Below are 27409 nucleotides of genomic sequence, written 5' to 3'. Positions count from 1 at the left end.
CATCCTATTTTTGGAGTTTCACTTTCTAGTATCTGATTTTTAAGAAATTTTTCCTTTGCTATCATTGTTATGGTTATTATTGATGTTACCAGATCAGACAGATTGAAAGAGGGGAAGACAGGGGGAAGACACCTACAGACCTGCCTCACTGCTTGTGAGCCCCCTACAGGTAGAGCCAGAGGGCTGGAACCGGGATCACTGTGCACTAACCTCTGCACTACTGCCAAAGATAGTTTCTCTAGTAGAAAAATGCCACTTTTATTTTTGGCATAAGGTTATCCCTGGCACCACCACAACCAGAGCTGGCCAGTACTCTGGAAAAGAAAGTCACTTTAGCACATATCTACCCACCCTAATTTTTATTCCAAACAGCTCTCGAAATCAGAACAGGGATACAAATGATACGCCCAGTTAAGCACACACAATACTGCGTTCCCACCGGCAGCAGAGGTACATGTCTGCTGGCGCCCTTATCTTCCTCTGCCCTATTTGTATGTAGGGTGGGGGGAATAGCCCCTGGAAGCCATAGTCTGTGCTAAGCCTTATCCATAGATGAAAAGGAAAAAAAGGGTGCTTCACTCAAGATACTGCTTATCATGTACTTTTTTTTTAAAAGATACTTTTATTCTTTTAAACTCTGGTACATGTGCTGCCAGGGATTGAATTTAGGACCTCATGCTTTAAAGTCCAAAGCTTTAGCCACCTTCCAGACCACACTATCATGTACTTTCTATAGGAATTCTTAGGAATGTGTTCCCTAATGGCTACTGTGGGTGCCCTGTTCTCCCCCTAGGGCTTCACTGATTTCATAAACCTGAAATTTCTTTCATTTAAGATTATCTTGTGGTCTGGGAGATGGTGCAGTGGGTAAAGCACTGGACTCTCAAGCATGCGGTCCTGAGTTCAATTCCCAGCAGCACATGTACCAGAGTGATGTCTGGTTCTTTGTGAATAAAATCTTTAAAAAAAAAACCCCAGTGTTGCGCAGATGGCTCAAAGTACAAGGACCAGCGTAAGGATGCTTGTTTGAGCCCCTGGCTCCCCACCTACAGGGGGTATCCCTTCACAAGTGGTAAAGCAGGTCTGCAGGTTGTCTGTCTCTCCCCTCTATTTCTGTCCTAATAATGCTGACAATAACTGCAACCATGAAACAAGGGCAAAAAGAGAAAATAAAGTTCATGAGCATGCCCTTACCCCTTATGATTTGAAATAAGTACACTAGGATAGGTATCAGTCAATATTAGCTTTTATTTTACATGAAACAAGAGCAACAGATGCAGTGAGTCAGCACCTTGCTGCTCACCATCACTAATAATCTTGCTTTTTCCCATGATCATCCATTCAGTTACCTGCCAAGAAAAAGGGGAGTAATTAAAATATTTTACACATTTCTCCTTAAACATTTGTTGCACACAGAATATCAGATCTTATTTTCTAACATCAAGTGATCAGTGAGAGAGTTCAAGTTTGAGATCATCATGTATTCTGTGATGAGAAAGCATCAATATTTGTTTTACCCACCTTTCCAGCTGGTAAATTGTGTCACTTGTTTCTATTCCCTGAAAACAAGGGTCATATGTTAGTCTTGGGGGGGAGAAACATGTTCATATACAATGATACTTAAGTAACCTCAGAGAAAAATGGAACGGTTTAGTATGTGATATCATTTTACTCATTTGGCAGAATCAGTGCATCACTGGTTACATTCTAATAAATTTACATAAATATGTATAGGTTAAGACTTACCTCCAAATTTCCAGAAAATGATCTGCCTGTCATGAAAATAGAAAATATTACTTGCTTGGGACAACACATTCCTGAAGTAAACCTAACCCTCTGAATAGTTGGGATTTGTTTTTAAATTTTTTTTAAGTTTTAAATACTTTCCCTTTTTGCCTTATTTTCCTTATATCTTATTGGATAGATAGCCAGAAGGGGTGACAGACAGACACTTGCAGCCAGCCCTGCCTCACCACTTGTGAAGCTTTCCTCTTGCAGGTGGGAAGCAGGGGATTGAACCTGGAACCTTGGGCATTTTAATGTGTGCTCCACTACCACCCCCCCACATTCAGGATCTTTTATCATTTTTAGCCAAGTTTTTTTTTTTTACCAGAGTACTGCTCAGCTCTAGCTTATGGTGGTGTGTGGGGAATTGAACTTGGGACTTTGGAGCCTCAGGCATGACAGTCTCTTTACATAACCATTATGCTATCTATCCCCACCCTTTTAATCATTTCTTTTAAAGTATTTTTAAAAGATTAATGAGAAAGATATGAAAAAGAACCAGACATCACTCTGGTACTCATGCTTGAGAATCCAATGCTTTTATCCACTGCTCCACATCCTGGAACACTTTATGAGTAATGCTCATAGTTTGCAGTGGTACTGGGGATTGAGCCTGGAACCTTAGAGCCTCAGGTACGGCTATTAGCTGCCCAACCCGTATGCCTTCTACCCCTCTCCAGTTACATTTTCTAGCAAATGTTAAGCTATGGCTATCAAAACTGCTCAACACTGACAATCACATTTCTCTTTGGTTAGAGCCAGATACATCAGATAGGAGCGAAAGACATGTGTGCTCACCACCATTTTGTCTGCTGAACTATGTTATCATCATTGTATCGGCTTTTAACCATGTGGCAGAAAAACCAAACTTGGAATACCTTTGCTTATTAATCTCCATTGTCCAGTGTCTTGTAGTCAGCATGTTTCCGCATCTAAAAAAGCATGCATATTTAATACAAGGTAGTAACAGATAGATTTTTTACAGTTTTGATGCACTGTTTCAGAGTTTTGTAATCATCACTCTTCTTCAGAGAGATTCCCATCTATTTAAAAATTCATCATTAACAGCATATTCCTTATTAAAGAGATAATACTAATTATATACATACCTTTCTTTATGCAAGTTTCCCATGTCTGCACCTAGGAACACAATTTTTTGTTAATGTTTTATATTAACTATTAAATCTTAGCAGTCTCATGATAGGGTTCTTCAGTGTTAACTTGTCTACATACTTATTTCAGGTCAGACATTTGGTCAACATCATTACAAAAACCCCATTTGGCATTGAATAAAGCAGTTACCAAACTAGTAAACTTATTAGTTTGGTAGTTAAACTCATTACATTCTTATTAGCAATTGGAGACTGATTGTTAGTCCTTACCTAACATGGATAATGCAGTGATACCGGATTCAAGACCACCTAGGAGGAGAATTATTTTACAATCACACACACAAAAAAATCCCTTTTCTATTCCTCATATTAACAGTTGCCCGATCAGGTAGAGCTAATCAAACCTCATGGTTCAGTCAGTATTCGTCTATCATCATACAGGCTTGTTACGGTAAATTACAAACTGTAACAGGACAAGTGTTTTAAACCACATAATATACATCAAATATCGACTATGCGTACTGTTTCTTTTACATTTAGAAACTTTAATTCTAGCTTACACAGTTGGCTGCTCTCCTCACATTTGGCATAGATCAGACATTCTCCCAAAGTCAGCTGATGTCAATCCTGTCAACCTAAAAAAAAACAAACCGGAGAGATCTTGGATTAGTACAAGTTGACTTTTCGTATGACCGCCTGTGCTTTAATGAATCCCAGATACATCAGACAAAGTACATCTCTTCACGACTTTCTGCTGAACTATGCAACCATCATAGTATCTGTTCCAGCCGTTTTTATGTTTAAAAATTAAATTTGAAATTAAACGTAGTGCCCTTACCTTTTTATTCATGGCTATTTCTGCTTGCGCACTAGGTAGGATCTGGAAATAAAAGCAGAAGTTCCTGTTACTTCAGGTTAAGCAGCCACTCCACTTACACCATTACCCACCACACGTGCCTCAGTTATGATAATGGTGGTATTAACTCTCATCATCTTATGGTCAAGAGTAGCAAATAAATTGTCATCAGTGGCACTTGCTACAGTTGAGTCAAGCAACAGAACCAAGAAAATGTCACTTACTCTGAGAGCTGCTCTCTCTCCTTTTGGCACTGAACTAGAAGGAAACATAAAATTTTCTGAAACAAGCCATACCACAGAGTAGGACAATTAAGTTTGAAATCCGTAAGCCTCAGCTAAGATTTTTTTCAGAAATCCCTTCTGCCCACTACTCTTAAACCATCATGGGCTTACACAAAGAACACTTTGTGCTTTGGAGCGGACCCCAGCTTTCCCCTGAATACTTGCCCAGCAGTGTCACAAGACGTCATTGTTTCCATGTCAGAATCCGTCTCTGGAAAAAAATAAAAAATAGGGGAGTCCTTAACTACTTCGCTGTAAACTAAGCTTAGGTATCTATTAACAAGCAGATGAGGCACTGCGCACCCGCACAGCACGTGCGCGCCGCACTGCCCGGCGCGCGGCCGGCCGCTCAGCGTGCAGCATGTTCCGCCATCAGAGCCGTTGGCGTTCATCAGCGTCTCAGCTGTCCCTACCAACAATGACTTCATCAGAGGCGGAGGCCGCGGCGCGTCTCGGCACTCAGAACACGCAATCTCCCGCCATCCTCCTCCCCAGATTCCCAAAGAAGTCTGCAGGCAGCCTTCTAAACATCTGCAAACCTAAGATCAACCTAGCACTGCAACACGCTTCCTCTTAACTAACGCAGTAAAGGCACAAACTCACCAGGCGATTGTAGCTCCCAACTTCGAAAGAACGAAATGGCGTCCTGGAGCCGGTATATAAGCATACGTTTATGTGACGTCAGGACGTACGTTACAAGCCAGCATCCACCTTAGCCCAGCCATCTCTGCGCCTTGAGTCTCCGCCCCGATTGCCCGCCCCTTTCGGTCCAGTCTTCAGTTCCAAGGGGTGACAAGTGCCTCTGCCCCACTCACCACAAGCGGTGACAAGTGCCTCTGCCCCTCTCAGTCCTTTTGGTCTAGCCCACTAGGACGATAGGCGGGACTTGCTGTCCACGTGACCACGTGCCCCGCCCACCCCTCGCCGAAGCGGAAGCAAAGCCCTGGGGAGGGGGCGCGGAGGGCGGAGAGCGCCGGGGGCGTCGAGGGGTGACGGATTTCCTTCCGGCACGTAGCCCTCTCCCGGGGAGGGGGCGGGTGTTTCACTTCCGGGACGGGGTTCCGGCCCATTCCGGCCCATTTCCACCCCTAGAGGTAGGTGCTGCTCCTCGACCTGGCTGTGGCCCCAGGGCGCCCGCCGCCTTTTCTGTCCCATGCAGCCGGCCGTGGCTGCTCCACCTTCCCAGCTCACCCCGGACTCTTGAGCCCGCCTCCTCCTTCGCGACTCACCCTCGGGACCCCGGGCGGGGCGCCCCCTCCCCGGGACACACCCCCTTCGGATCGTGCCTGGTCCGCCCGGGTCCACCCGGCGGACCCGCCCCTGGCGGCCCGGCCCACGTCCAGCTTTCCCCCTGCAGCTCCCCTGGGCCGGAGTGGAGCGAGGCTGTCCTCTCTCTGCACACTGACCGCAAAGATCCCCCAAAGCCGGCTTCCAACACCCCCAATGCAGGATGGCATCGGCGGAGGCTCTGGCGGGAAACCACCCCAAAACGCTCTGGAAAAAGGTCAGGTGAAGGCAGCTTCTGCACCCCAAGTGCCATGAATGCCCGACCGGCAGGGGGTGCCGGGGCTGTGCTCCCAGGGGTGTCACCTCCCTGCAAGTCACAGGCTGGTGTTCCAGCTATGTAGAAAATGGCTTTTGTCAAAATATTATATCTACTTGGGAAATGCTCTGTTTTCTACCATCTTCGGAGTACTTACATTTCAGAATTAAAAATGTCATCACCCTCAAGTCCCCCGTTTTGAATTTAAACTGAAGCAGATTGACCCAGACTTTACAAATTCTGAGATTCAGCTTCATCCACTTTATGAGTCTTGAATATATCGTGAGCTGGCCGTGGCATTTATCTTACCTTAGAGTTCGCTTTGAGTCCTAATGCTGTAGAGGGGCAATGGTAATTTTTAAAATATTTTATCGATTTTATTTTAGTGAATGAGACTAGAACTCTGTTCATCTCTGGTTTATAGTAGTCCTGGGAATTGAAGTTGGGACCTTACTCAGGCATGAAAAGCCCTTTACATAACTTCCATACTATCTCCCCAGCCCAGGAATAGTAGTTCTTCAAAGAATTAAGATAAGAGGCTGGGGAGATAGCATAATGACTATGCAAATAGACTTTAATGTCTGAGGTACCTGGTTCAGTCCCCAGCACCACTACAAACCAGAGCTGAGCAGAGTCTGGGGAAAAAAAAAAAAAAAGAATAAAGAGGTAGGCAGTCTGGGAAGTTGTGCATCTAAGCTGGTAGAGCAATGGACCCAAAAGCATGAAGTCCTGAGTTTTATTCTTGCCACCGTATATGTGATAGTGATACTCTGTCTCTATTATCTCTTTTTTTTTTTTTTAATGAAAGAGAGCAAATGAATGAAAGACTCCTGCAACACTGCTCTTGAAGCTTCCATCCTGCTGCTAGGCACCAGAGCACTTGAACCTGAGCCAGTGCACGCAGTAATGTATGCTCTTTAGCTGATGCAGTGCCACAGTGCACTATGCCCTGATAAATACTCTTCAGAAAAAGAATAGGGCGGGGGAGATGACATAATGCTTATGCAGAGAGACTCTCCTGCCTGAGGCTTTGAAATCCGAGGTTCAGTCTTCTACCACCACCACCACACACCAGAACTGAGCAATGCTCTGGTAAAAAAACGAAATGACAGGGAGTCAGGAGGTAGTACAACGGGGTAAGTGCAAGAACCAGCATAAGGATGTGGGTTCGAGCCCTTGGCTCCCCACCTGCAGGGGAGTCACTTCATAAGCAGTGAAGCAGGTCTGCAGGAGTCTTATCTTTCTCTCCCCCTCTCTGTCTTCCCCTCCTCTTTAGATTTCTCTCTGTCCTATCCAACAACGACAACATCAGTAACAATAACTACAACAATTAAAAAAACAAGGGCAACAAAAGTGAATAAATAAATATTAAAAATTAACAAAAAAAGAATCCAGAAAAAAAAACAAAATGACAGGGCAAGAGAGACAGTATGCTATACAAAAGACCCTCGTGCCTGAGGCTCCAAGGTCCCAGGCTCAGTCCCCAACACAACCTTAAACCAGAGCTGAACAGCGCACTAGTCTTTATGTCGCTTATTAAAATAAAATAAATAAAATATTTTAAATAATTTCATTTATGTGCACTACTAATTTATAAAGTAGTAAACAATTCAGGTGGTCCGAGAGGTGGCGCAATGTTGGTAAAGCATTGGGTTCTCAACCATGAGGTCCCGAGTTCAATCCCTGGCAGCACGTGTACTAGAGTGAAATCTGGTTCTTTTTCTCCCATCTTTCTCATTAATAAATAAAAAAATCTTAAATAATAAAACAATTCAGGAAGCATGTAATGATATGGTAACAGTTTCTATGGGTAGCAAGTTAGGTCACCCAAAAGGGCACCTGCCTTGTCATCCATGTGGCCTGACTTTGAGCTCTATACATCACATCAGAGGTGCTATGACAACAAAGCTTTGGTGGTATATCTGTATTTGTCTCTCTCTCTCTGTCTGAAAAAGTTAACGAGAGTGGTGAAGCCCCAGTGATAACAAAAGGAAACAAGAAAAACCTAAAGGAAATCTAAGTTAACTCACCTGGGTCTAATTGCGTTTTTATTTCTTCAAAGAAAAGGTGTCAGGACTGAGTGGTGGCTTCCCCTGTGAGCTCATATTTTACATTGAGCAAGGGCCTGGTTTCAGACCTTGCTTCACATGTGGTGGGACAGTGCTGTGGGTGTGTCTTCTCATCTTTATCAGTTTCTCTATATAAAAAGGAAAGCATAGGGCTGGGTAGATAGTATAATGGTTATACAAAAGGCTCTTGGTTAGACTCCAAGATCCCAGGTTCAATTCCACCACAAGCACCACCACAAGCCAGAGCTGAGCAGTGCTCTGGTATGTTTGTGTGTGTCTCATTAAAATAGAGAGAAAGGGTGGGGGGTATAGCTTAATGGTTATGCAAAGTGACTTTCATGCCTGAGGCTGTCAAGTCCCAGGTTCAGTCCCCTACATTGCTATAAGCCAGAGCTGAGCATTGCTCTAGTAAATAAATAAATGCAGAGGGTAGATAGCATAATGGTTATGCAAACAGACTCTCATGCCTGAGACTCCAAAGTTCCAGGTTCAATCCCCCGCACCACCATAAGCCAGAGCTGAACAGTGTTCTGGTAAAAAAAAATAATGATAATAAATAAAGAGAAAGAAGGGAGGGCCAGTGAGATAACTCACTTAATGTTTTGCTTTGTCATGCTTGTGGCCCATGTTTGTGCCTAGTCCCCTCCACATTGAAGGGGGTTCCAATAGTGTGGTCTCACCCCTACCCCTTTCTGCCTCTAAGATTTTATTTGTTAATGAGAAAAATAGCAGGAGAGAGAAAGAACCAGGCATCACTCTGGTACATGTGCTACCAGGGATTGAACTTGGGACTTCATGCTTGAGCGTTCAGGGCTCTATCCACTCTGCTGCTCTTCCCTCTCTAAAGAAAGAATGAGAAGACGGGAGATAGCATGATGGTTATGCAAACAGATTATCATGCCTGAGGCCCTAAAGCCTTAGGTTCAGTCCCACCATAAGCCAGAGCTGAGCAGTGCCCTGGTTAAAAAATAAGTGTATTAATTCCCCAATAAAGAAATTAAAAAATAAAATAAATAAGAAAGAAAAGGGTTAAAGTAGCCACCAGGAACAATGGAGCTGTACAAGCACTGAGCCCAGTAATAACCCTGGTGGCAAAAAAAGATAAGAAAAAAAAAGTTGGTGCGGGAAGTGGATAAAGCTCTGAGCTCGCAAGCATGAGATCATGAGTTCAGTCCCCCACAGCACATGTACCAGAGTATAATGTCTGGTTCTTTCTCCTATCTTTCTCATTAACAAATAAATAAAATCTTTTTTATTTTAAAGTTGTCTTTGGGGGTCAGGTGGTGGCATACTTGATTGAGTGCACATATTATCTACCCATGTGCAAGGACCTAGGTTCAAGCCCCTAGTCCCTACCTCTAGGGAGAAAGCTTCATGAAAGGTAAAGCCGTGCTTGCTTCAGGTGTCTATCTCCCATTCTCTCAGTTGCTCATGTCTCTAGCCAATAAAATAAAAATAAATTGAAAAAAATTAAGTTGTCTTAGGATTTTATTTTTAATGTGAAAATACATTATAATTAATATTTACCTAAAGAACTTTTAGACTGGAGAACATAATTGTTATGCAAAAGACTTCTAATGCCTGAGTCTCTGAGGTCCCAGGTTCAATCCCCAGCACCACCATAAACCAGAGCTGAGCAATGCTGTGGTATCTCTGTCTCTTTCTATCTCATTTTGTGAATATTGGTTCCTTTTTATTTGCCTGCCTAGAGTTTTGCTTGTCACAAAGTCTTTATTTTATTTATTTTGAATAGAGAAATTGAAAGGAGGAGATTTTGAGAGAGATAGACACCTGCAGTGCTATGTCACTGCTTGTGAAGCTTCCCCCTTACAGGTGGGAGCTGGGGTCTTGAACCCAGGTCCTTGCACAACTTGATAATGTGTACGTTCAACCAGGTGCACCACCGCCTGGTCCCTCTCTTATTTGTTAAAAAATGAATTAAAACAAGAAACTGTTACAGCTGCTATTTCTCCCTTTCCATTTTGCTGAACTACTGCTTGATGTTTTTTTTTGTTTGTTTGGATTGGTTTGGTTTTTGTTTTACTAAGGCACTGTTCATTTCTGGCTTATGGTTGTGCAGGGAGAATTGAACCTGGGACTTTGGAGCCTCAGGCTTGAGCATCTGTATAACCATTGTGCTATCTACCCCTACCCTGTTTGATGTTTTCCATAGCACTTTAGTAAGGAAAGTGTAAGCAGAATCTGAAGTTTTAGAAAACTACTCCTTTTTGCTTTTAACAATATCTTAAGATAAACTTAGAAAATCGTAGGAAAGCTAGAGTGCAAAGTCTGTTGGTACTACTTTTACGTGGCTCAGCATAAAGAAGATGTCTATCAGGGAGCTACTGAAGTTTTACCAAATAGCGATGTTAAGCAGGTTTGAGTTGAAAAGCAGGCAGGAAGTAAGATACTAATTATTGATGGGAAGATGTTTTCCTTTTTCAGCAGGGCTGAATGCCTGCCTCCAACCTTGGGCACCACCATGGAGAAAGGTGGCAACATACAACTGGAGATCCCGGACTTCAGCAACTCTGTCCTGAGCCACCTCAACCAGCTGCGAATGCAGGGCCGTCTCTGTGACATCGTGGTCAATGTGCAAGGCCAAGCTTTTCGGGCCCACAAAGTGGTGCTAGCCGCAAGTTCCCCCTACTTCCGGGACCACATGTCCTTGAACGAGATGAGCACCGTCTCCATCTCTGTCATCAAGAATCCCACTGTTTTTGAACAGCTCCTTTCCTTCTGTTATACTGGGAGGATCTGCCTGCAGCTGGCCGACATTATCAGCTACCTAACAGCTGCCAGCTTCCTGCAGATGCAGCATATCATAGACAAGTGCACACAGATCCTGGAGGGCATTCATTTTAAAATCAGCGTGGCTGAGGTGGAAGCAGAATTAAGTCAGACTCGGACAAAACACCCCGAGAGACCCCCAGAGTCTCACAGAGTCACACCAAATCCAAACCGATCCCTGAGCCCAAGACATAATACCCCCAAGGGCAGCCGACGGGGTCATATGAGTGCAGTGCTAGATATCCGGGAACTCAGTCCTCCTGAGGAGTCCACCAGCCCTCAGATCATTGAACAGAGTTCTGATGTGGAGAGCCGGGAACCCATTCTCCGGATCAACCGAGCAGGACAGTGGTATGTGGAGACAGGAGTTGCTGACCGAGGAGCCCGTAGTGATGATGAAGTCAGGGTTCTTGGAGCTGTGCACATCAAAACAGAAAACCTGGAGGAGTGGCTGGGACCTGAGAATCAGCCTTCTGGAGAGGATGGGAGTAGTGCAGAGGAGGTCACAGCCATGGTGATTGATACCACAGGCCATGGTTCTGTAGGACAGGACAGTTACACTCTAGGATCTTCAGGAGCCAAGGTAGCTCGGCCAACAAGCAGTGAAATTGACAGGTAAGCTTGGTTTTGTTTGCTCTGCTGTAGATCTCACTGAAACACTTGGTCCAAAGAGCATCTTCCTTATGAGATGTTCTTAGGCCAAATAAGATGACATTGGGGGAATGTGAAGGAAGGCATGCCAAAAGACTTGCATTCTTGATTTTTCAAAGCAGGAGACTCCTAGTCCTGAAGTGTTATGAGAACTATGGTAAAGTTAGACACTTCTGTGAATCAGAATAGCACCTGCAGCCTCAGTAGGATCAGTAATTTCCAGGACTTCCTCAGGAGTCCAGGAGGAGAGCTAAGCACCAGCTGGGACCCTGGCAGCTTTACCATGCCTTGGTATGTTATCACACAGGTAGGTGATCTCAGGGAGTTTCGCTTTCTGGGTAGCACTATTTGCTTTTCTTTTTCCCCACCTACCAAATTAGAGGAAGTACAGTGCCAGCAGTGACTGTTCTGTTTAGTTAGGATAATCATAGTAATTCCAAAGAAAACTCCTTGTATGTTTTTCTTTGCATTTTTTCACTTGTCATTTAATGTGTTCTTTTTTTTTTTTTTTTTTCTTTCATCAGTTTCTGCTGCTGCTATAAGCTTGAGGGCTTCTGTTTATTCCTCACCAGGGTTGCTATGCCTTGTGCTTCAATTTTCTTTCTAGTGCAGTATAGTTGTCAGGACTTTTTTTTTTTTTTTTTTTTGGTGGAACTGTGATTAGTTTTAAAGCAAGTAAAAGAAAAAACTACAAAAAAGAAATATTAGCATAACAGCTTGGGTAGTACTTATTTTTTCATTCCAACAATGAATTAAAATTTCATGAACAGTGAAGATGAAAGAGCCTGGGAACATACTCAGCCTAGAAAAGAGCTCAGGATCATACTGATCTCGAAAGACAGGTGTCGCCGAAATTTAGAGCCTGCATCCTGTATCCATTTCAGGTGGTCTTGATTTGAGAATTTTCCTTCTTGTATTCTAAATAGTTAAAATACTCTTGAGCACAGTATTTATTGTCATCCTATTAACACTGGCTTAGTGGTAATAGTTTTATCTCCAGAGATTAGACTAACAGTCTGAAATAAAACATTGTTATGGAGCCTAGTGGTAATAAAGACCCAGTTTCAATTTATTTTGCCCCAACAATTGTAAAAGAATGGAAGCTTGTGCTTTGCCGTAGCTTCACCAAGTCATAGGGTCTATCTTGTATGTCATTTTGTATTTCTAAATTTACTAGGAGAGAACTTAGCTTATTTCAGATCAGATATCATACTGACCTTGTGAAAGTATTTCTACTAAGAAATACTTTTGTATTTGAAATACAAAATTTGAAATACTTTTGTGATGTCTATTTGTCTCCCCTTCCTGAACAACAGGATAGGAAGGGGTGTTGTCATGATTTTTTAAGACTTTTGACTCTTACTCTTCTATCAGTCCCCACTTTGCTCCTCTTTCAACAGATTTAGCCCCTCCGGCAGTGTTCCTTTGACGGAGAGACACAGAGCCAGAAGTGAGTCTCCTGGGAGAATGGATGAGCCTAAGCAACCAAGCTCCCAGGTATGTAGTTTTTGCTTTATGACCCTGCACTATCTGCACAGAATGTAGTAAGTAGAAAGAACCAGGGGTGGCTGGGAAAACAGCAGAGCTGGTAGAGCACAGGACTTACTTGCATGTCCAAAGCTCGCAATTTAAACCCCTGCTACCACATGCACCTAAGTGGTGCCCTGACTCCTTCCTCTCCTTCTCTTTCACATAAGAAATTAATAAAGTAAATCTATTAATAGAATCTGTTAATAGAATATAATCTATTGGTAGAGTCTGAAAAAGTGAGTCATTGATAGAATGACCTTTTTTTTTTATTTTTTAAGATCTATTTATTAATGAAAGAGAGAACCAAAATAGTACTCTGCTACATTTGATGTCAGACACTGAATTCAGGACTTCATGTTCATAAATCCAATGCTGCAACTGCTGTGCCATCTTCTAACCCTCCTTCCTTCCTTCCTTTCTTTTTTTTGTCCTACATTCTTTGAATTTACTTTCTTGGCAATTTTCCTTAGTAAGTAATGTAGTTGTAGTTGGCATTTTTGGTTTTTTCTCATAGATCTGTAGCATTCATTGAAGGTTGATTTTTAAAAAAGATAGTGAGTTGACGAAACAGTACAATTTTATCTTTTTTTATTTTTATTTATTTATTCCCTTTTATTGCCCTTGTTTTATTATTGTAGTTATTGATGTCGTCGTCATTGTTGGATAGGACAGAGAGAAATAGAGAAAGGAGGGGAAGGCAGAGAAGGAGAAAGACAGACACCTGCAGACCTGCTTCACCCTCTATGTCGACCCCCCTGCAGGTGGGGAGCCGGGGGCTCGAACCGGGATCCTTACGTTGGTCCTTGCGCTTTGCGCCATGTGCGCTTAACCGGCTGTGCTACCGCTTGACTCCCCAATTTTATCTTTTTTTTAATGTTTTTTTTTTTTTTTTTTGCTAATTTTAATTTTTTTTGAGAGAGAGGGATACAGAGACACACACACACACAGAGAAACACCAGAGCACTACTCAGCTCTGGTTTACAGTGGTGCGGGGGATTGAACCTGGGATTTAGGAGTCTCAGGCATGACAGTCTGTTTGCATAACCATTATGCTGTCTCCACCGCCGCCCAATTTTATCTTTTATTACTACTTTTAGCTTCTAATTATGCTGATATTGTTTCATTTTTATCTAAACTATTCTATACTATGGTCATAGTGGTAAGAGATTGTTATAAACTATATTTATTTGTATATTGACATGCCCATTTTTCAGTACCAGGAAAATAACTATGATTGCTACAAGAGAATCATTATTATTTATTTATTTTTAGTTTTACATAAACATTATGCTATACCCCCACCCTTTTTTTTAGTTTTAATAAGGCATTAGAGAAAGTGTTATGGGCTGGGGAAGATAGCATAATGGTTATGCAAAGAGACTCTTAGGCCTGAGGCTCTAAAGTCCCAGGTTCAGTCTCCCACATTCAATCTCCCATATATATATATATGTATATATATATATATATATATATATAGAGAGAGAGAGAGAGAGAGAGAGAGAGGAAGGCTCCCCACCTACAGAGGAGTCACTTCACAAGTGGTGAAGCAGGTCTATGGTGTCTTTCTCTCCCCCTCTCTGTCTTCCCCTCCTCTTTCCATTTCTCTCTGTCCTATCCAACAACGACGACAACAATAATAACTACAACAATAAAACAACAAGGGCAACAAAAGAGAATAAATAAATATTAAAAAAAAAAGAAATGACAAGTCAGGTCTTTTAATTTAATGGAGGACACTAACAGGACGGGGCAGTAGGGTTCCCAGTTTAGTGCACATGTTACAATATACAAGGACTCAGATTCAAGCCTCCATTCAGCCCCCACTTACAGAGGAGAAGCTTCACAAGTGATGAAGCAGGGCTTCAGGTGTCTCTTTCTTCCTTTTTATACTCCATTTACTTCTTGATTTATCTCTGTGTCAATACTATAAGATAAAATAATAAAAGGACACAACCTTAAGAAAAACAGACTAGGGCAGGGGAAAAAGCATCATGGTTATGTAAAGAGTTTCATTCCTGAGGCTTCAAGGTCCAAGATTCAGTGCTCCATTATCAACATAAGTCAGGGTTGTGCAGTGTCCTGACTTTAAAACAAACAAACAAAAAACCAGATTAACAGGAGGCCAAAGCACTGCTTTGCCATACACATGACCCAGGTTCAATGGAGACCAGCCCCACATCACTGAAAGAAGTTTGGGTGCTGTGTTAACTCACTCTCCCTCTCTCTGAAAAAGTAAACCTTTTCAGGCCATAAAACCATATATACTGTGGTATGGGAGGTGGCGCAATGGATAAAGCATCGGGCTCTCAAGCACGAGGTCCTGAGTTCAATTCCCGGCAACACATGTACCATAGTGATGTATGGCCATTTCTCTTTCCTCCTATGTTTCTCATTAATAAATAAATAAAATATTAAAAAAAACATATATACTAACAGGGCGAGGGTAGATAGCATAATGGTTATGCAAACAGACTCTCATGCCTGAGGCTCCAAAGCCCCAGGTTTAATCCCCCGAATTACCATAAGCCAGAGCTAAGCAGTGCTCTGGTTAAAAAAAAAAAAAAAAAAAAAATATATATATATATATATATATATATATATATATATACACACACACACACACACACACTAACACTAACATGCTCAAAACACTTAAAACTGTACAGACTCCATCCAGGACAGTGCTTTAGAATTGAAGTACTTGGGGAGTCCAGTGGTAGCACACGTGACACAAAGCACAGGACCAGTGTAAGGATCCCGGTTCAAGGGGGAGTAGCTTCTGCAGGTGTGTATCTTTCTCTCCCCCTCTCTGTCTTTCCCTCCTGTCTCCATTTCTCTCTGTCCTATCCAGCAACGATGACATCAGCAACAATAATAACCACAACAGTAAAACAACAAGGGTGACAAAAGGGAAGTATTAAAAAATTTTTAAAAAAATTTGAAGTACTTAACATGGAGGTACTGGAATCAATATCCACTTAAGGAAAGTGGTTTTTTTTTTTGCCTCCGGGGTTATCACTGGGTTTCCGTGCTGCTCCACTGCTCCTGGAGGCCATCTTTTTTCTATTATTGGATAGGACAGAAGGAAATTGGGAGGAGGGAAACAGAGAGGGAGAGAGAAAGAAAGACAACTGCAGACCTGCTTCACTGCTTACGAGGCAACCCTCTGCAGGTGGGGAGCCAGGGGCCAGGATTCTTTTTTAATTTAATTTATTTATTTATAAAATAATAAATAGAAAATATTGACAAAAACCGTAGGATAAGAGAGGTAAAATTCCCACCACCAGAGGTCCATATCCCATCTCCTCCATTGGAAGCTTTCATGTTCTTTATCCCTCTGGGAGTATGGACCCAGGATCATTATGGGGTGCAGAAGGTGGAAGGTCTGGCTTCTGTAATTGCTTCTCTGTTGAACATGGACATTGGCATGTCAATCTATACACTCAGCCTTTTTCTATCTTTCCCTAGTAGGTCAAGGCTCTGGAGAGCTGGGATTCCAGGACACATTGATGAGGTCGTTTGCCTGGGGGAATCAGGTTGGCTTCATGGTAGTGTCTGCAACTTGCTGTTTGAAAAAGCATTAAGATATAAAGTAGAGGGAGTCGGGAAGTAGCGCAATGGGTTGAGCACACGAACCGGCTCGGACCAGGATCCTTACCGGGTCCTTGCCCTTCGCTTCGGCCTCCTGCAACAATACCTAGAAGGAAGAGCACAGTAGGTTGTGAAGTGAGAAATAGTTGGCTTCAACCCACATAAAGAAATTCAATTTGGGGAGTCATGTGGTAGTGCAGTGGGTTAAGCACACGTGGCACAAAGCGCAAGAACTGGCAGAAGGATTCCGGTTCAAGCCCCCGGCTCCCCACCTGCGGAGGAGTCACTTCACCAAGTGGTGAAGAAGGTTTGCAGGTGTCTATCTTTCTCTCCCCCTCTTTGTATTCCCATCCTCTTTCCATTTCTCTCTGTCCTATCCAACAACAAGGACATCAATAATAACAATAATAACTACAATAAAACAGCAAGGACAACAAAAGGGAATAAGTAAATTAAATATTTTTTAAAAGATAGTTATTGATATATATATATATATATATATATATATATATATCTCAGAACAAATGGCTTAATAATCTGGAACCTAAAAGGCAAGAATATAGCAGGTGAGATTTGAGGTCTTCATTTTGGAAAAAGTTAATAGGTCTATTTAAGCTATGTCCCAAGGAGCCCATGACTTTACTAATTTTTGCCTGAGCCTAATAGCTAACATGCAGATGGGCCAAAGGTATTATCTGGGGAAATAGTGTCAGGGTTGGAAGTAGGACTAGAAAGCTGGATCAGGGGAGAGAGTAGCTCCCAAATTTGGGAAAGTATATAAATACCATTAAACCCCATCGATTTGATCGGGGGCCTATATTCAATGCAGAAACCTGTAACCTCTGAATCCCTGTAGGTCTGAGCTCGCATTTTGTGGTCGTAGCTAGGAACGTTGTAGGCTGCACCCATTGTCAGACACAGCTTCCTCAAGTGGTAGAGGATTTTGGTCCAACCTCCCTTCCAAGAATGGGGCAGTCCCTACCATTATTGATCCACATTGAGGGCAAGGTCCTGTAGGGGTCCACAAAGGGGTCCATTATGTTGTTCCTGATAGAGATGACCAGTGTTAGTGGAAAGAGATCTGTTAGAGGTGTATGCCTGTCATGTCTGTGTGGGAATCCCAGGATTCCTTGACTAGGGGGCCGGGGATTCTTGTGCCAGACCTGTGCTTTACACTATGTACACTAAACCTGGTGCACTACTGCCCGGCCCCCAGGAATGTGTTCTTTTTTTTTAAGAAAATTGTATCTCTATTTATTGGCTAGAGATGGCCAGAAATCGAGAGGTATATAGAGAGGGAGAGACAGCAACACCTGCAGTCCTGCTTCTCCATTTGCAAAGCTTCCCCCCTGCAGGTGGGGACTAGGGGATTGGAACTGGGTCCTTGTGCACTGTGACCTGTACTCAACCAGTGTGTCTCCACCCGGCCCCTGGAAAGTGTTCTTCAGGAGAGTTCCTGGCACACCACATGGGAGTACTTCAATACTGGAGGAAGTGTCTGTGTATCTGAAAAATTTGCCCCAAAGCAGTGATAAGATGAATTTATTCGTTTAGTGCATGTGGTGCAAAGTGCAAGGATCGGTTAGGACCCCGGTTCGAGCCCCCAGCTCCCTACCTGAAGGGGAGTCGCTTCATAGGCAGTGAAGCAGATCTGCAGGCATCTCTCTGTCTCTCTTCCTCTATCTCCCCCTTCTCTCTCAATTTCTCTCTGTCTCTAGCCAATAACAAATAAATAAATAAAAAGATAAATTTATTCCACATATTGATGAAATAGGGATAACATTTTAGACTTCTACAAGGGTGCTTATCCAACAGAAACTGAAGGTATAGACTAAAGAAATAGGGGCTCCAGAGTTGACTCACTGGGTAAGGTGCCTTTATGGATATGTGCAGAACCTAGATTTGGGCTTCAGCACAATAGTGGAGCTGCTATGGCAACAAAGGAAGTTTTGATGCTGTGGTGTCTATCCCTCTCTATGTCCCTCTCTAGATGAATTTGAAAAAACTGAAAGTGAGAGTGGGAGTAGATAGCATAATGGTTATGCAGAGACTCTCATGCCTGAGGCTCCAAAGTCCCAGGTTCAATTCCTGCACCACCATAAGCCAGAGCTGATCAGGTTTGAAAGGCATAGATGAGCATGCTGCCCCTGGGCTGGTTCTCCCTATGGACCCCTTTTGAGCTCCCCCCTTCCTCCATTCTCCCCACTCCTGTGGGAGGCATCAATGCTGGAGTGTCTGTTTTTTTTTTTTTTGCTTCCCTCTGTCTCTAAAAGTTGTCTGTCTGCCTAGGGAGAGGGAGATAGCAAGATGATTATGTAAAAGATTTTCTAATCTGAGTTTAAATAAATAAGAGGGAATAAATCAATAAGAAAAGGAAAGCACCTATTTTACAGTAACTTTAAAGGGGCTGTTATCTGATTAACGACAGCAAAAAAAATTTTTTTACCACTTTATTGTTTAATTCTGGTTTATAGTGGTACCAGGGATTAAATCTGGGATTTTGGAGCCTCAGGCATAAAAGTTTCTTTGCGTAACCATTATACTATCATCCCTGCCCCTAGTTAATGATGCTTTTTTACAGCAAATGCAAAAAATAGTCTTTGATAGTTTATTTCAGAAATAACATTTTGGGGCCAGGCGCTGGTGCACCTGGTTGAGTGCACACATTGGGAGTCAGGTGGCAGTGGGTTAAGCACACGTGGTGCAAAGCTGCAAGGGAGTTGCTTCACAGGCAGTGAAGCAGGTCTGCAGGTATCTTTGTCTCCCCTTCTCTATCTTCCCCTCCTCTCTCCATTTCTCTCTGTCCTATCTAACAATGATGACATGAATAACAGCAACAATAACTACAACAACAAAAAAAGGGCAACAAAAGGGAAAAGAAATAAGTAAATAAATAAACAAATGGGAGTCGTAGTGCAGTGGGTTAAGTGCAAGCAGCACAAAGCGCAAGGACCAGTGTGAGGATCCCAGTTCGAGCCCCTTGCTCCCCACCTCCAGGGGGTCTCTTCACAGTCAGTGAAGCAGGTCTGCAGGTGTCTATCTTTCTCTCCCCCTCTCTGTCTTTCCCTCCTCTCTCCATTTCTCTCCTATCTAACAACGACGACATCAATAACTACAACAATAAAACAACATGGGCAACAAAAGGGAATAAATAAATGTTTTTTTGAAGTTAAATAAATAGGGAGTCGGGCTGTAGCACTGCGGGTTAAGCGCAGGTGGCGCAAAGCACAAGGACCGGCATAAGGATCCTGGTTCGAACCCTGGCTCCCCACCTGCAGGGGAGTCGCTTCATAGGAGGTGAAGCAGGTCTGCAGGTGTCTATCTTTCTCTCCTCCTCTCTGTCTTCCCCTCCTCTCTCCATTTCTCTCTGTCCTATCCAACAACAACAATAATAACTACAACAATAAAACAACAAGGGCAACAAAAGGGGTTAAATAAACACATTGCAGTGCATAAGGTCCCAGGTTCAAGCCCCTGGTCCCCACCTGTAGGGGGAAAGCTTCACAAGTAGGGCTGCAGATGTCTGTCTCCCCAACTCCACTATCTCTATCCAATAATAAATTTTTTTAAAATTTAATTTTTTAAAATTATTTATTATTTATTCCCTTTTATTGCTCTTGTTTTATTGTTGTAGTTATGAATGATGTCGTTGTTATTGGATAGGACAGAGAGAAATGGAGAGAGGAGGGGAAGACAGAGAGGCGGAGAGAAAGACACCTGCAGACCTGCTTCACCGCTTGTGAAGCGACTCCCCTGCAGGTGGGGAGCCGGGGGCTTGAACTGGGATCCTTAGGCTGGTTCTTGCACTTTGCGCCACCTGCAGTTAACCCGCTGCGCTACCTCCCGACTCCCAATAAAATATTTTTTTAAAAAAAGAAATAAGACATTTTGTCTGGGGAGGGTAGGAGAGATATCTTAACTTTCATACTTGAGGCCCTGAAGCCTCAGGTTAAATCCCCTGCTCCACCATAAACTAGAATTGGGCACTACTCTTATTAAAAAATTAATTAAAATTAAAAAAATTATTTGAGGAGATATTTTATAAACTAAGAGGTTGGAGTGACACCATTTACATCGCAGATTAGGCCAGGTGGTGACACACCTGGTTAAGCGCACATTACAGTGTACAAAGACACAGGTTCAAACCCCTGGTCCCCACCTGCAGGGGGAAAGCTTCAGGAGTGATGAAGCAGTGCTGCAAGTGTCTCAGTCTCTCTCCCTCTCTGTCTTCCCCTCCACTCTCAGTTTATCTCTGTCTCCAATAATAAATAAGTTATTCTATTTAATTTTAAGTTAATTTATTTACCTGTAAGAGCATCTACTTAAGAGTTCGTCCAAGAGATAGTTTACCTGATAGAGTGCATTTTACCATGTAGGGAGCCCCAGCTTTGACTTAACATCCATGGGAGAACCATGCATGATGCCAAGAGAGTCATGAATGGTGGAACAATGTGCTGTGGTATCATTCGTTCTCTCCCTACCTCTTTGTCTCTGAAATTAGAGAGTAAAAAGAAAGAAACAAAAAAAAAAACTTCATCAGAAACAGTGGAATTGTGCATGTGGGATGTCCTAGCAGGTCAAAAATAAAAAGTTCATCAATTTAAAACCACTGCAAATGGAGGTACATAAAATTAGGTAATGTGTATATTGTATTTCAAGGACACTTATAGTGTAAACAGTTTAAAAGTCACTTTGTAACATTGGAAACATCTATTTTCTCTTTTTTAAATTTTATTATTAACTTTATTTTTGAGAGAGATGCAGAGAGAGAGACAGAGAGAGAAACACCAGAGCACTGCTCAGCTCTGGCTTATGGGGGAGGGGGTTGAACCTGGGACTTAGGAGCCTCAGGCGTGAGTCTGTTTGCATAACCATTATGCTGTGTCCCCCGCCCTTGTTTCTCTTTTTTAAATTTTTTTAATCTTTATTTATTTATTTATTTACTTACTATTGGATAGAGTTGGAAATTGAGAAGGAAGGGGGGATAGAGAGGGAGACAGAGAGATACCTACAGCCCTGTTTCACCACTTGTGAAGCTTTCTTCCTGCATGTGGAGACTGGGGGCTTGAACTCAGGTCCTTATGCATTATAACATGCATGTTCAATCAACTGTGCCACCATTTAGCCCCTTAGTTTATCTCTTTCTCTCTCTGTTTTAAATTTTTTTTTTAATATTTATTCATTTTCCCTTTGATTTTGCCATTGTTTTATTGTAGTTATTATTGTTGTTATTGATGTCTTCATTGTTGAATAGGACAGAGAGAAATGGAGAGAGGAGGGGGAGATAGAGGGGAGAGAAAGACAGACACCTGCAGACTTGTTTCACCGCTTGTGAAGCGACTCCCCGGCAGGTGGGGAGCCGGGGGCTTGAACTGGGATCCTTTCGCTGGTACTTGTGCTTATCTTATCTTTCTGTCCCCCCTCTGTCTACCTCTCCTCTCTCCATTTCTCTCTGTCTTGTCCAACAAAGACAACAACAATAACTATAACAATAAAACAACAAGGGCAACAAAAGGGAATAAATAAATATTTTTTTTTTAAATTTATTACTGATTTAATAGTGCTCTACAAAATTTATGAGGTATTAGGGATATAAAACATACACACAGGGCAGCCGGGCAGTGGTGTAGCGGGTTAAGTACATATGGCGTGAAACACAAGGACCAGCAGAAAGTTCATAAGGGTTCAAACCTCTGGCTTCCCACTTCACAGGTGGTAAGGCAGGTCTGCAGGTGTCTATCTTTCTCTCCCCGTCTCTGTCTTCCCTTCCTCTCAGTTTCTCTCTGTCCTATCCAACAACAACAATAATAACGACAATAAACAACAAGGCCAACAAAAGGGAAAACACACACACACACACTTTTTGGCCCATTTTTATTCACATTTACTGCCCTATCTTAACTTCCTTTCTAAGCTACACCTAAACCTATTACTACTTCCAAGTGTCCTTCCTTTGTCCTCTTCCCTCTCAGATAAGAGAAACAGCACCAGACTTCCTCTGGCATTTTCCAGATTCTTTTTTAAAAATTTTATTATTATTATTATTTATTTTCCCTTTTGTTGCATTTATTTTACTGTTGTAGTTATTATTGTTGTTGTTAATATCCTTGTTGGTTAGGACAGAGAGAAATGGAGAGAGGAGGGGGAGAGAAAGAGAGACACCTGTAGATCTGCTTAACCACTTGTGAAGCCACCCCCCTGTAGGTGGGGAGCCAGGGCTCGAACCGGGATCTTTATGCCAGAACTTGCGTTTTGTGCCACCTGTGCTTAACCCACTGCTACTGCTGAACTCCCCAGATTCTTTTTGTTTGTTTGTTTATTTGTTTATGGTTACCAGAGCACTGCTCAACTCTGGTTCTGGTTTATGGTGCTGTGGGAGATTGAACCTGGGTCTTTGGAGCCTCTAGCATGAGAGTCTCATTTGCATAACTATTATGCTGTCTACCTCACCCTTTTTTTTTTCCAAATTCTCTTTCCTCTCAGTGATGGTATAAAAACAAAGACTTGAGGGGAGTCTGGCGATAGCACAGTGGGTTAAGCGCACATGGCGCAAAATGTAAGGACTGGCGGAAGGATCCCAGTTTGAGCCCCTGGCTCCCCACCTGCAGGGGGAGTCGCTTCACAGGTGGTGAAGAGGGTCTGCAGGTGTCTGTCTCTCCCCCTCCCTGTCTTACCCTCTTCTCTCCATTTTTCTCTGTCCTATCCAACAACATCAACAATAACTACTGTTGTTATTGGGCTGGCTTCACGGGAGGAGACAGACAACCCGGGACTCATGGCTGGGTTGTGCGCAGTATCTCTTTATTCATGCAGGAGGCAGCGCAATCTATACCAAGCTAAGCTAAACTAAAAACTACAATCTTGTCTTTATAAATATACTAGCCCAGAAGGGTGGAACAGGATGCCACGCAGAGAGGGTGGAGAGAAAAGTGACTGGTGAAAATCAGGGTATGACAAGGAGAGGGGGCGGAGCAGGCAAGAATTCTACCACTGAACCACCAATCCCCTGGAGGGAGGGTGGTGCTTGTTAACATCGGTTATGTAAATAGAATGAAGTGGTTATGTAAATAGAATAGTGTTAAGCAGGGGGGATTAAACTAATGAAACAGAAGGGGTTTTTAGAAGCATACCAACAAACTACAACAATAAAACAACAAGGGCAAACAAAAGGGAATAAATATTTTTTAAAAAAAAAAGATTTGGGTGGAGGATAGGTAGCATAATGGTTATGCAAACAGACTCTCATACCTGAAACTCCAGAGTCCCAGGTTCAATCCCTCGCATCACCATAAATCAGAGCTGGTAAAAAAAAATAATAAATAAAATAAAATAAAATAAAAACAAAGATTCTTCTCCACCTACAAGGGAAAAACTTTGTGAGTGGAGAAGCAGTGTTCCAGGTGTGTCTTTGTCTCTCCCTATCACCCCCTTCCCTCTTGATTTCTGGCTATCTCTACCCAATAAAAGTAAATAAATGAATAAATATATAAAAGTGGTCCGGGAGGTGGTGTAGTGGATAAAACAGCGGACTCTCAAGCATGAGATCTTGAGTTCAGTCCCTGGCAGCACATGTACCAGAGTGATGTCTGGCTCTTTCTCCTCCTGTGTTTCTCATTAATAAACAAAATCTTTAAAAATAAATAAATGAAAAGGATTCTGGGTCACAAACATTCCAGGTCCTGGTAAAACTGCAGTTCAGAGCTCTCAGGTCATCTTCCCCTAACATTTCCCCCTCTGGGAATATGGACCAAAAAAAATTTTTTTTTAAAGATTTTATTTTATTTATGAGAAAGGGAGAGAAAGAACCAGACATCACTCTGGCACATGTGCTGCTGAAGATCGAACTCACAACCTCATGCTTGAAAGTCCAAAGCTTTACCACGGTGCCACCTCCCAGACCACCCAAAATTCTTTTTTTTAATTTTTTTTTATATTTATTCCCTTTTGTTGCCCTTGTTGTTTTTATTGTTGTAGTTATTGTTGTCATCGTTGTTGGATAGGACAGAGAGAAATGGAGAAGGGGAGGAAGACAGTGAGGGGGAAAGATGCCTGCAGACCTGCTGCACTGATTGTGAAGTGACTCCCCTGCAGGTGGGGAGCCTGGGGCTTGAACCGTAATCCTTACACCGGACCTTGTGCTTTGTGCCACGTGTGCTTAACCCACTGTGCTACCGCCTGACTCCCTTTTTTTTTTCTTAAAAAAAAAAGTGGTTTTAATCAATTATGTCGTGGTACGGGAAGTGGCACAATGGATAAAGTGTTGGACTCTTTAAGCATGAGGTCCTGAGTTTAATCCCTGGCAGCACATGTACCAGAGTAATGTCTGGTTCTTTCTCTCTCTCTCCACCTATCCCTCTCATTAATAAACAAATAAAATATATTTAAAAAAGAAGTCATCTTAACTGACACCTAGTTTCTTTTGGTCCAGGAGGTGGTGCAGTGATAGAGTTTGCCTAGAGAGGTCAGACTAGAATCAGAGTAACAACTTAGTGGCTGAAAGGCAGTAAGTAAAAGGAAAACAAAATGTTTAATAAGCAGAAAACAAAGAGTAGGAATACAACAAATGAAAAAAGGGGCCCTAGAGTGAAAAGAAACTAGGAAGTCTATTTTAGGTATGTTCATAGTTGCCTGGACTTTAGTAATCTTTGCTTGAGCTTGATAGCAAACATTGAAGGCTACTAGAAGTATTGTCTGGAATGATGGTGTCAGATTAGGGAATAGAACCTGAAAGCTGAGTTAGGGCTGGTTTGAAAACTTGGAAAAATATATACATATACATATATACAATTAACTGTTTACCACATCAGTCTGACCCAGGGCCCATGTATATTCATATTTACCACAGAAACCTGTATAACCTCTGAGTCCTTGTCATTTTGAGTTCACAGTCTGTTGTTACAGCTGGGGACATTCTAGGCTACACTCATTTCAGGACCAGTCTTCCTTGAGTAGCTGAGTAAGATGACCCATCCTCCCTTTGGAGCGTGGGTCAGTACTTACCATTGCTAGTTTATAGTGCAGGTAAAGTCCTGAAGAGACCCACAAAAGGGCTAATGCCATTCCTGATGCAACTGACCACCAATGATAAAGAGAGGGATCCAAGGGGTCAGGCGTTAGTGCAGCAGGTTAAGTGCACATGGCACAAAGTGCAAGGACCAGTGTAAGGATCCGGGTTCAAGCCCCTGGTTTCCTACCTACAAGGGCATCGCTTCACAAGTGGTGAAGCAGGTTTGTCTATCTTTCTCTCCCCCCTCTGTCTTCCCCATCTCTCTTGATTTCTCTGTCCTATCCAATAATAACGACATCAGTAACATCAATAATAATAACCACAACAATGATATATATGTAACAAAAGGGGGGAAAAGCCTCCAGGAGCCGTGGATTGGTGGTGCTGACGCTAAGCCCCAACAATAACCCTGTAGGCAAAAAAAAGAGAGAGAGAGAGTGAGGGATCCATTAGAGGTCCAAGCCTATTGTATCTATGGGGGAATTCAAGGATTCCCTGGTTAGGACTCTAGATAATGAGGTGGCCTGGTATTGGCCAAAATGGCCATCATTGAATAAGCTAGTCTCTTGCCCCTTTCCAGTTTTTATAGTCTCTTCTTTGTCTGATAAACTTAGACTTTCAGTTGTTGAGGCCTTGAATATCATGTGTTATATCCAAGCCAGTATTAGGTTTTTTTTTTTTTTTTTTTTTGCCTCCAGGCTTATGGCTGGGGCCCGGTACCTGTGCTACAAATCCACTGCTCCTGGAGGCTGTTTTTCCCCTTTGTTGTTCTTGTTGTTTATCATCCTCATTGTTATATTATTATTGCTGTTGTTGTTGCTATCATTGTTGGATAGGACAGAGAGAAATTGAGAGAGGAGAAAACAGAGAAGGGGAGAGAAAGACACCTGCAGACCTGCTTCACCACCTGTGAAGTGACCCCCCCCCGCAGATGGGGCCTGGGAGCTCGAACCCAGTTCCCTGTGCCAGTCCTTGCACTTTGCGCCATGTGCACTTAACCCACTTGCTACCACCCGACCTCCCGTCGGCATTAGGTTTATGGAATCTAGCCTTGAATTAGGGAGAAAATAGGCCTAAGTGTTGTTGTTTTTTTAATTTATTTATTTTCCCTTTTGTTGCCCTTTTTTTATTATTGCTATAGTTATTGATGTCATCATTGTTAGGACAGAGAGAAATAGAGAGAGGAGGGGAAGACGGGGAGAGAAAGATAGACACCTGCAGATCTGCTTCACTGCCTGTGAAGCGACTCCACTGCTGGTGGGGGGCTGGGGGCTTGAATTGGGATCCTTACACCTGTCCTTGAGCTTTGCTCCATGTGTACTTAACCCGCTACGCTACCACCTGACTCCCAGACTTAGGTTTTTAGTGGGGTCTAAGTTAACCTCAAGTTGTTTTTTTTCTTTTTTTTTTTTAAATTTATTTCTTTATTGGGGAATTAATGTTTTACATTCAACAGTAAATACAATAGTTTGTACATGCATAACATTCCCCAGTTTCCCATTTAACAATACAACCCCCACTATGTCATTTATCATCCTTCATGGACCTATATTCTCCACACCCACCCACCCCAGAGTCTTTTACTTTGGTGCAATACGCCAATTCCATTTCAGGTTCTACTTGTATTTTCTTTTCTGATCTTGTTTTTCAACTTCTGCCTGAGAGTGAGATCATCCCATATTCATCCTTCTTTCTGACTTATTTCACTCAACATGATTTTTTCAAGGTCCATCCAAGATCGGCTGAAAACGGTGAAGTCACCATTTTTTACAGCTGAGTAGTATTCTGTTGTGTATATATATCACAACTTGCTCAGCCACTCATCTGTTGTTGGACACCTGGGTTGCTTCCAGGTTTTGGCTATTACAAATTGTGCTGCCAAGAACATATGTGTACACAGATCTTTTTGGATGGATGTGTTGGGTTCCTTAGGATATATCCCCAGGAGAGGAATTGCAGGGTCATAGGGTAGGTCCATTTCTAGCCTTCTGAGAGTTCTCCAGACTGTTCTCCACAGAGGTTGGACCAATTGACATTCCCACCAGCAGTGCAGGAGGGTTCCTTTGACCCCACACCCTCTCCAGCATTTGCTGCTGTTACCTTTTCTAATGTATGACATTCTCACAGGAGTGAAGTGATAATCTCATTGTTGTCTTGATTTGCATTTCTCTGACAATCAGAGACTTGGAGC

General features: G+C 42.6%; 1 protein-coding gene, 1 long non-coding RNA gene and 10 other non-coding genes across 15 annotated transcripts in view; 1 reads left to right on the top strand and 11 right to left on the bottom strand.

The window, feature by feature from the left end:
• Positions 1 to 1228: 1228 nt before the first annotated feature.
• LOC107522973 (uncharacterized) lies at positions 1229 to 4688 on the bottom strand. 2 transcript variants are annotated; one of them, XR_009551591.1, is made up of 10 exons: positions 4641 to 4688; positions 4199 to 4248; positions 3978 to 4011; positions 3736 to 3777; positions 3458 to 3532; positions 3168 to 3206; positions 2895 to 2925; positions 2664 to 2717; positions 1522 to 1772; positions 1229 to 1349 (listed from the first exon to the last, which is right to left on the bottom strand). It is a non-coding gene; the product is annotated as an uncharacterized LOC107522973 (long non-coding RNA). The 2 variants fall into 2 exon arrangements; XR_001601694.2 differs by lacking the exon at positions 1229 to 1349 and having other exon boundaries at positions 1383 to 1768; positions 4641 to 4662.
• LOC107522974 (small nucleolar RNA SNORD81) lies at positions 1414 to 1488 on the bottom strand. Its single transcript, XR_001601695.2, has one exon. It is a non-coding gene; the product is annotated as a small nucleolar RNA SNORD81 (small nucleolar RNA).
• Positions 1627 to 1702, bottom strand: LOC132540616 (small nucleolar RNA SNORD47). The gene has a single exon (XR_009551806.1). It is a non-coding gene; the product is annotated as a small nucleolar RNA SNORD47 (small nucleolar RNA).
• LOC132540620 (small nucleolar RNA snR60/Z15/Z230/Z193/J17) lies at positions 2545 to 2625 on the bottom strand. Its single transcript, XR_009551811.1, has one exon. It is a non-coding gene; the product is annotated as a small nucleolar RNA snR60/Z15/Z230/Z193/J17 (small nucleolar RNA).
• Positions 2779 to 2855, bottom strand: LOC132540595 (small nucleolar RNA SNORD79). The gene has a single exon (XR_009551787.1). It is a non-coding gene; the product is annotated as a small nucleolar RNA SNORD79 (small nucleolar RNA).
• Positions 2992 to 3055, bottom strand: LOC132540652 (small nucleolar RNA SNORD78). The gene has a single exon (XR_009551839.1). It is a non-coding gene; the product is annotated as a small nucleolar RNA SNORD78 (small nucleolar RNA).
• On the bottom strand, positions 3280 to 3339 carry LOC132540619 (small nucleolar RNA SNORD44). Its single transcript, XR_009551810.1, has one exon. It is a non-coding gene; the product is annotated as a small nucleolar RNA SNORD44 (small nucleolar RNA).
• Positions 3613 to 3676, bottom strand: LOC132540651 (small nucleolar RNA SNORD77). Its single transcript, XR_009551838.1, has one exon. It is a non-coding gene; the product is annotated as a small nucleolar RNA SNORD77 (small nucleolar RNA).
• On the bottom strand, positions 3852 to 3930 carry LOC132540588 (small nucleolar RNA SNORD24). Its single transcript, XR_009551782.1, has one exon. It is a non-coding gene; the product is annotated as a small nucleolar RNA SNORD24 (small nucleolar RNA).
• Positions 4083 to 4145, bottom strand: LOC132540654 (small nucleolar RNA SNORD75). The gene has a single exon (XR_009551841.1). It is a non-coding gene; the product is annotated as a small nucleolar RNA SNORD75 (small nucleolar RNA).
• On the bottom strand, positions 4401 to 4479 carry LOC132540617 (small nucleolar RNA SNORD74). Its single transcript, XR_009551807.1, has one exon. It is a non-coding gene; the product is annotated as a small nucleolar RNA SNORD74 (small nucleolar RNA).
• Positions 4689 to 5005: 317 nt separating the features above from the next.
• ZBTB37 (zinc finger and BTB domain containing 37) overlaps positions 5006 to 27409 on the top strand; it is a 30830-nt gene continuing 8426 nt past the window's right edge. The window contains exons 1-3 of one of the 3 annotated variants that reach the window (XM_060197925.1): positions 5006 to 5131; positions 10098 to 11054; positions 12491 to 12587. In XM_060197925.1, the coding sequence (XP_060053908.1) occupies positions 10132 to 11054; positions 12491 to 12587 (1020 nt within the window). In that variant the 5' untranslated portion in view covers positions 5006 to 5131; positions 10098 to 10131. Of the gene's footprint in view, positions 5132 to 5413; positions 5542 to 10094; positions 11055 to 12490; positions 12588 to 27409 lie in introns of those variants that run through there. The other 2 variants (XM_060197924.1, XM_007531778.3) reach the window with 2 other exon arrangements.

The sequence above is a fragment of the Erinaceus europaeus genome, chromosome 9, assembly GCF_950295315.1.
Source record: "Erinaceus europaeus chromosome 9, mEriEur2.1, whole genome shotgun sequence".
Taxonomy (NCBI): Eukaryota; Metazoa; Chordata; class Mammalia; order Eulipotyphla; family Erinaceidae; genus Erinaceus; species Erinaceus europaeus.
This window is presented reverse-complemented; position numbering and strand designations above follow the sequence as displayed.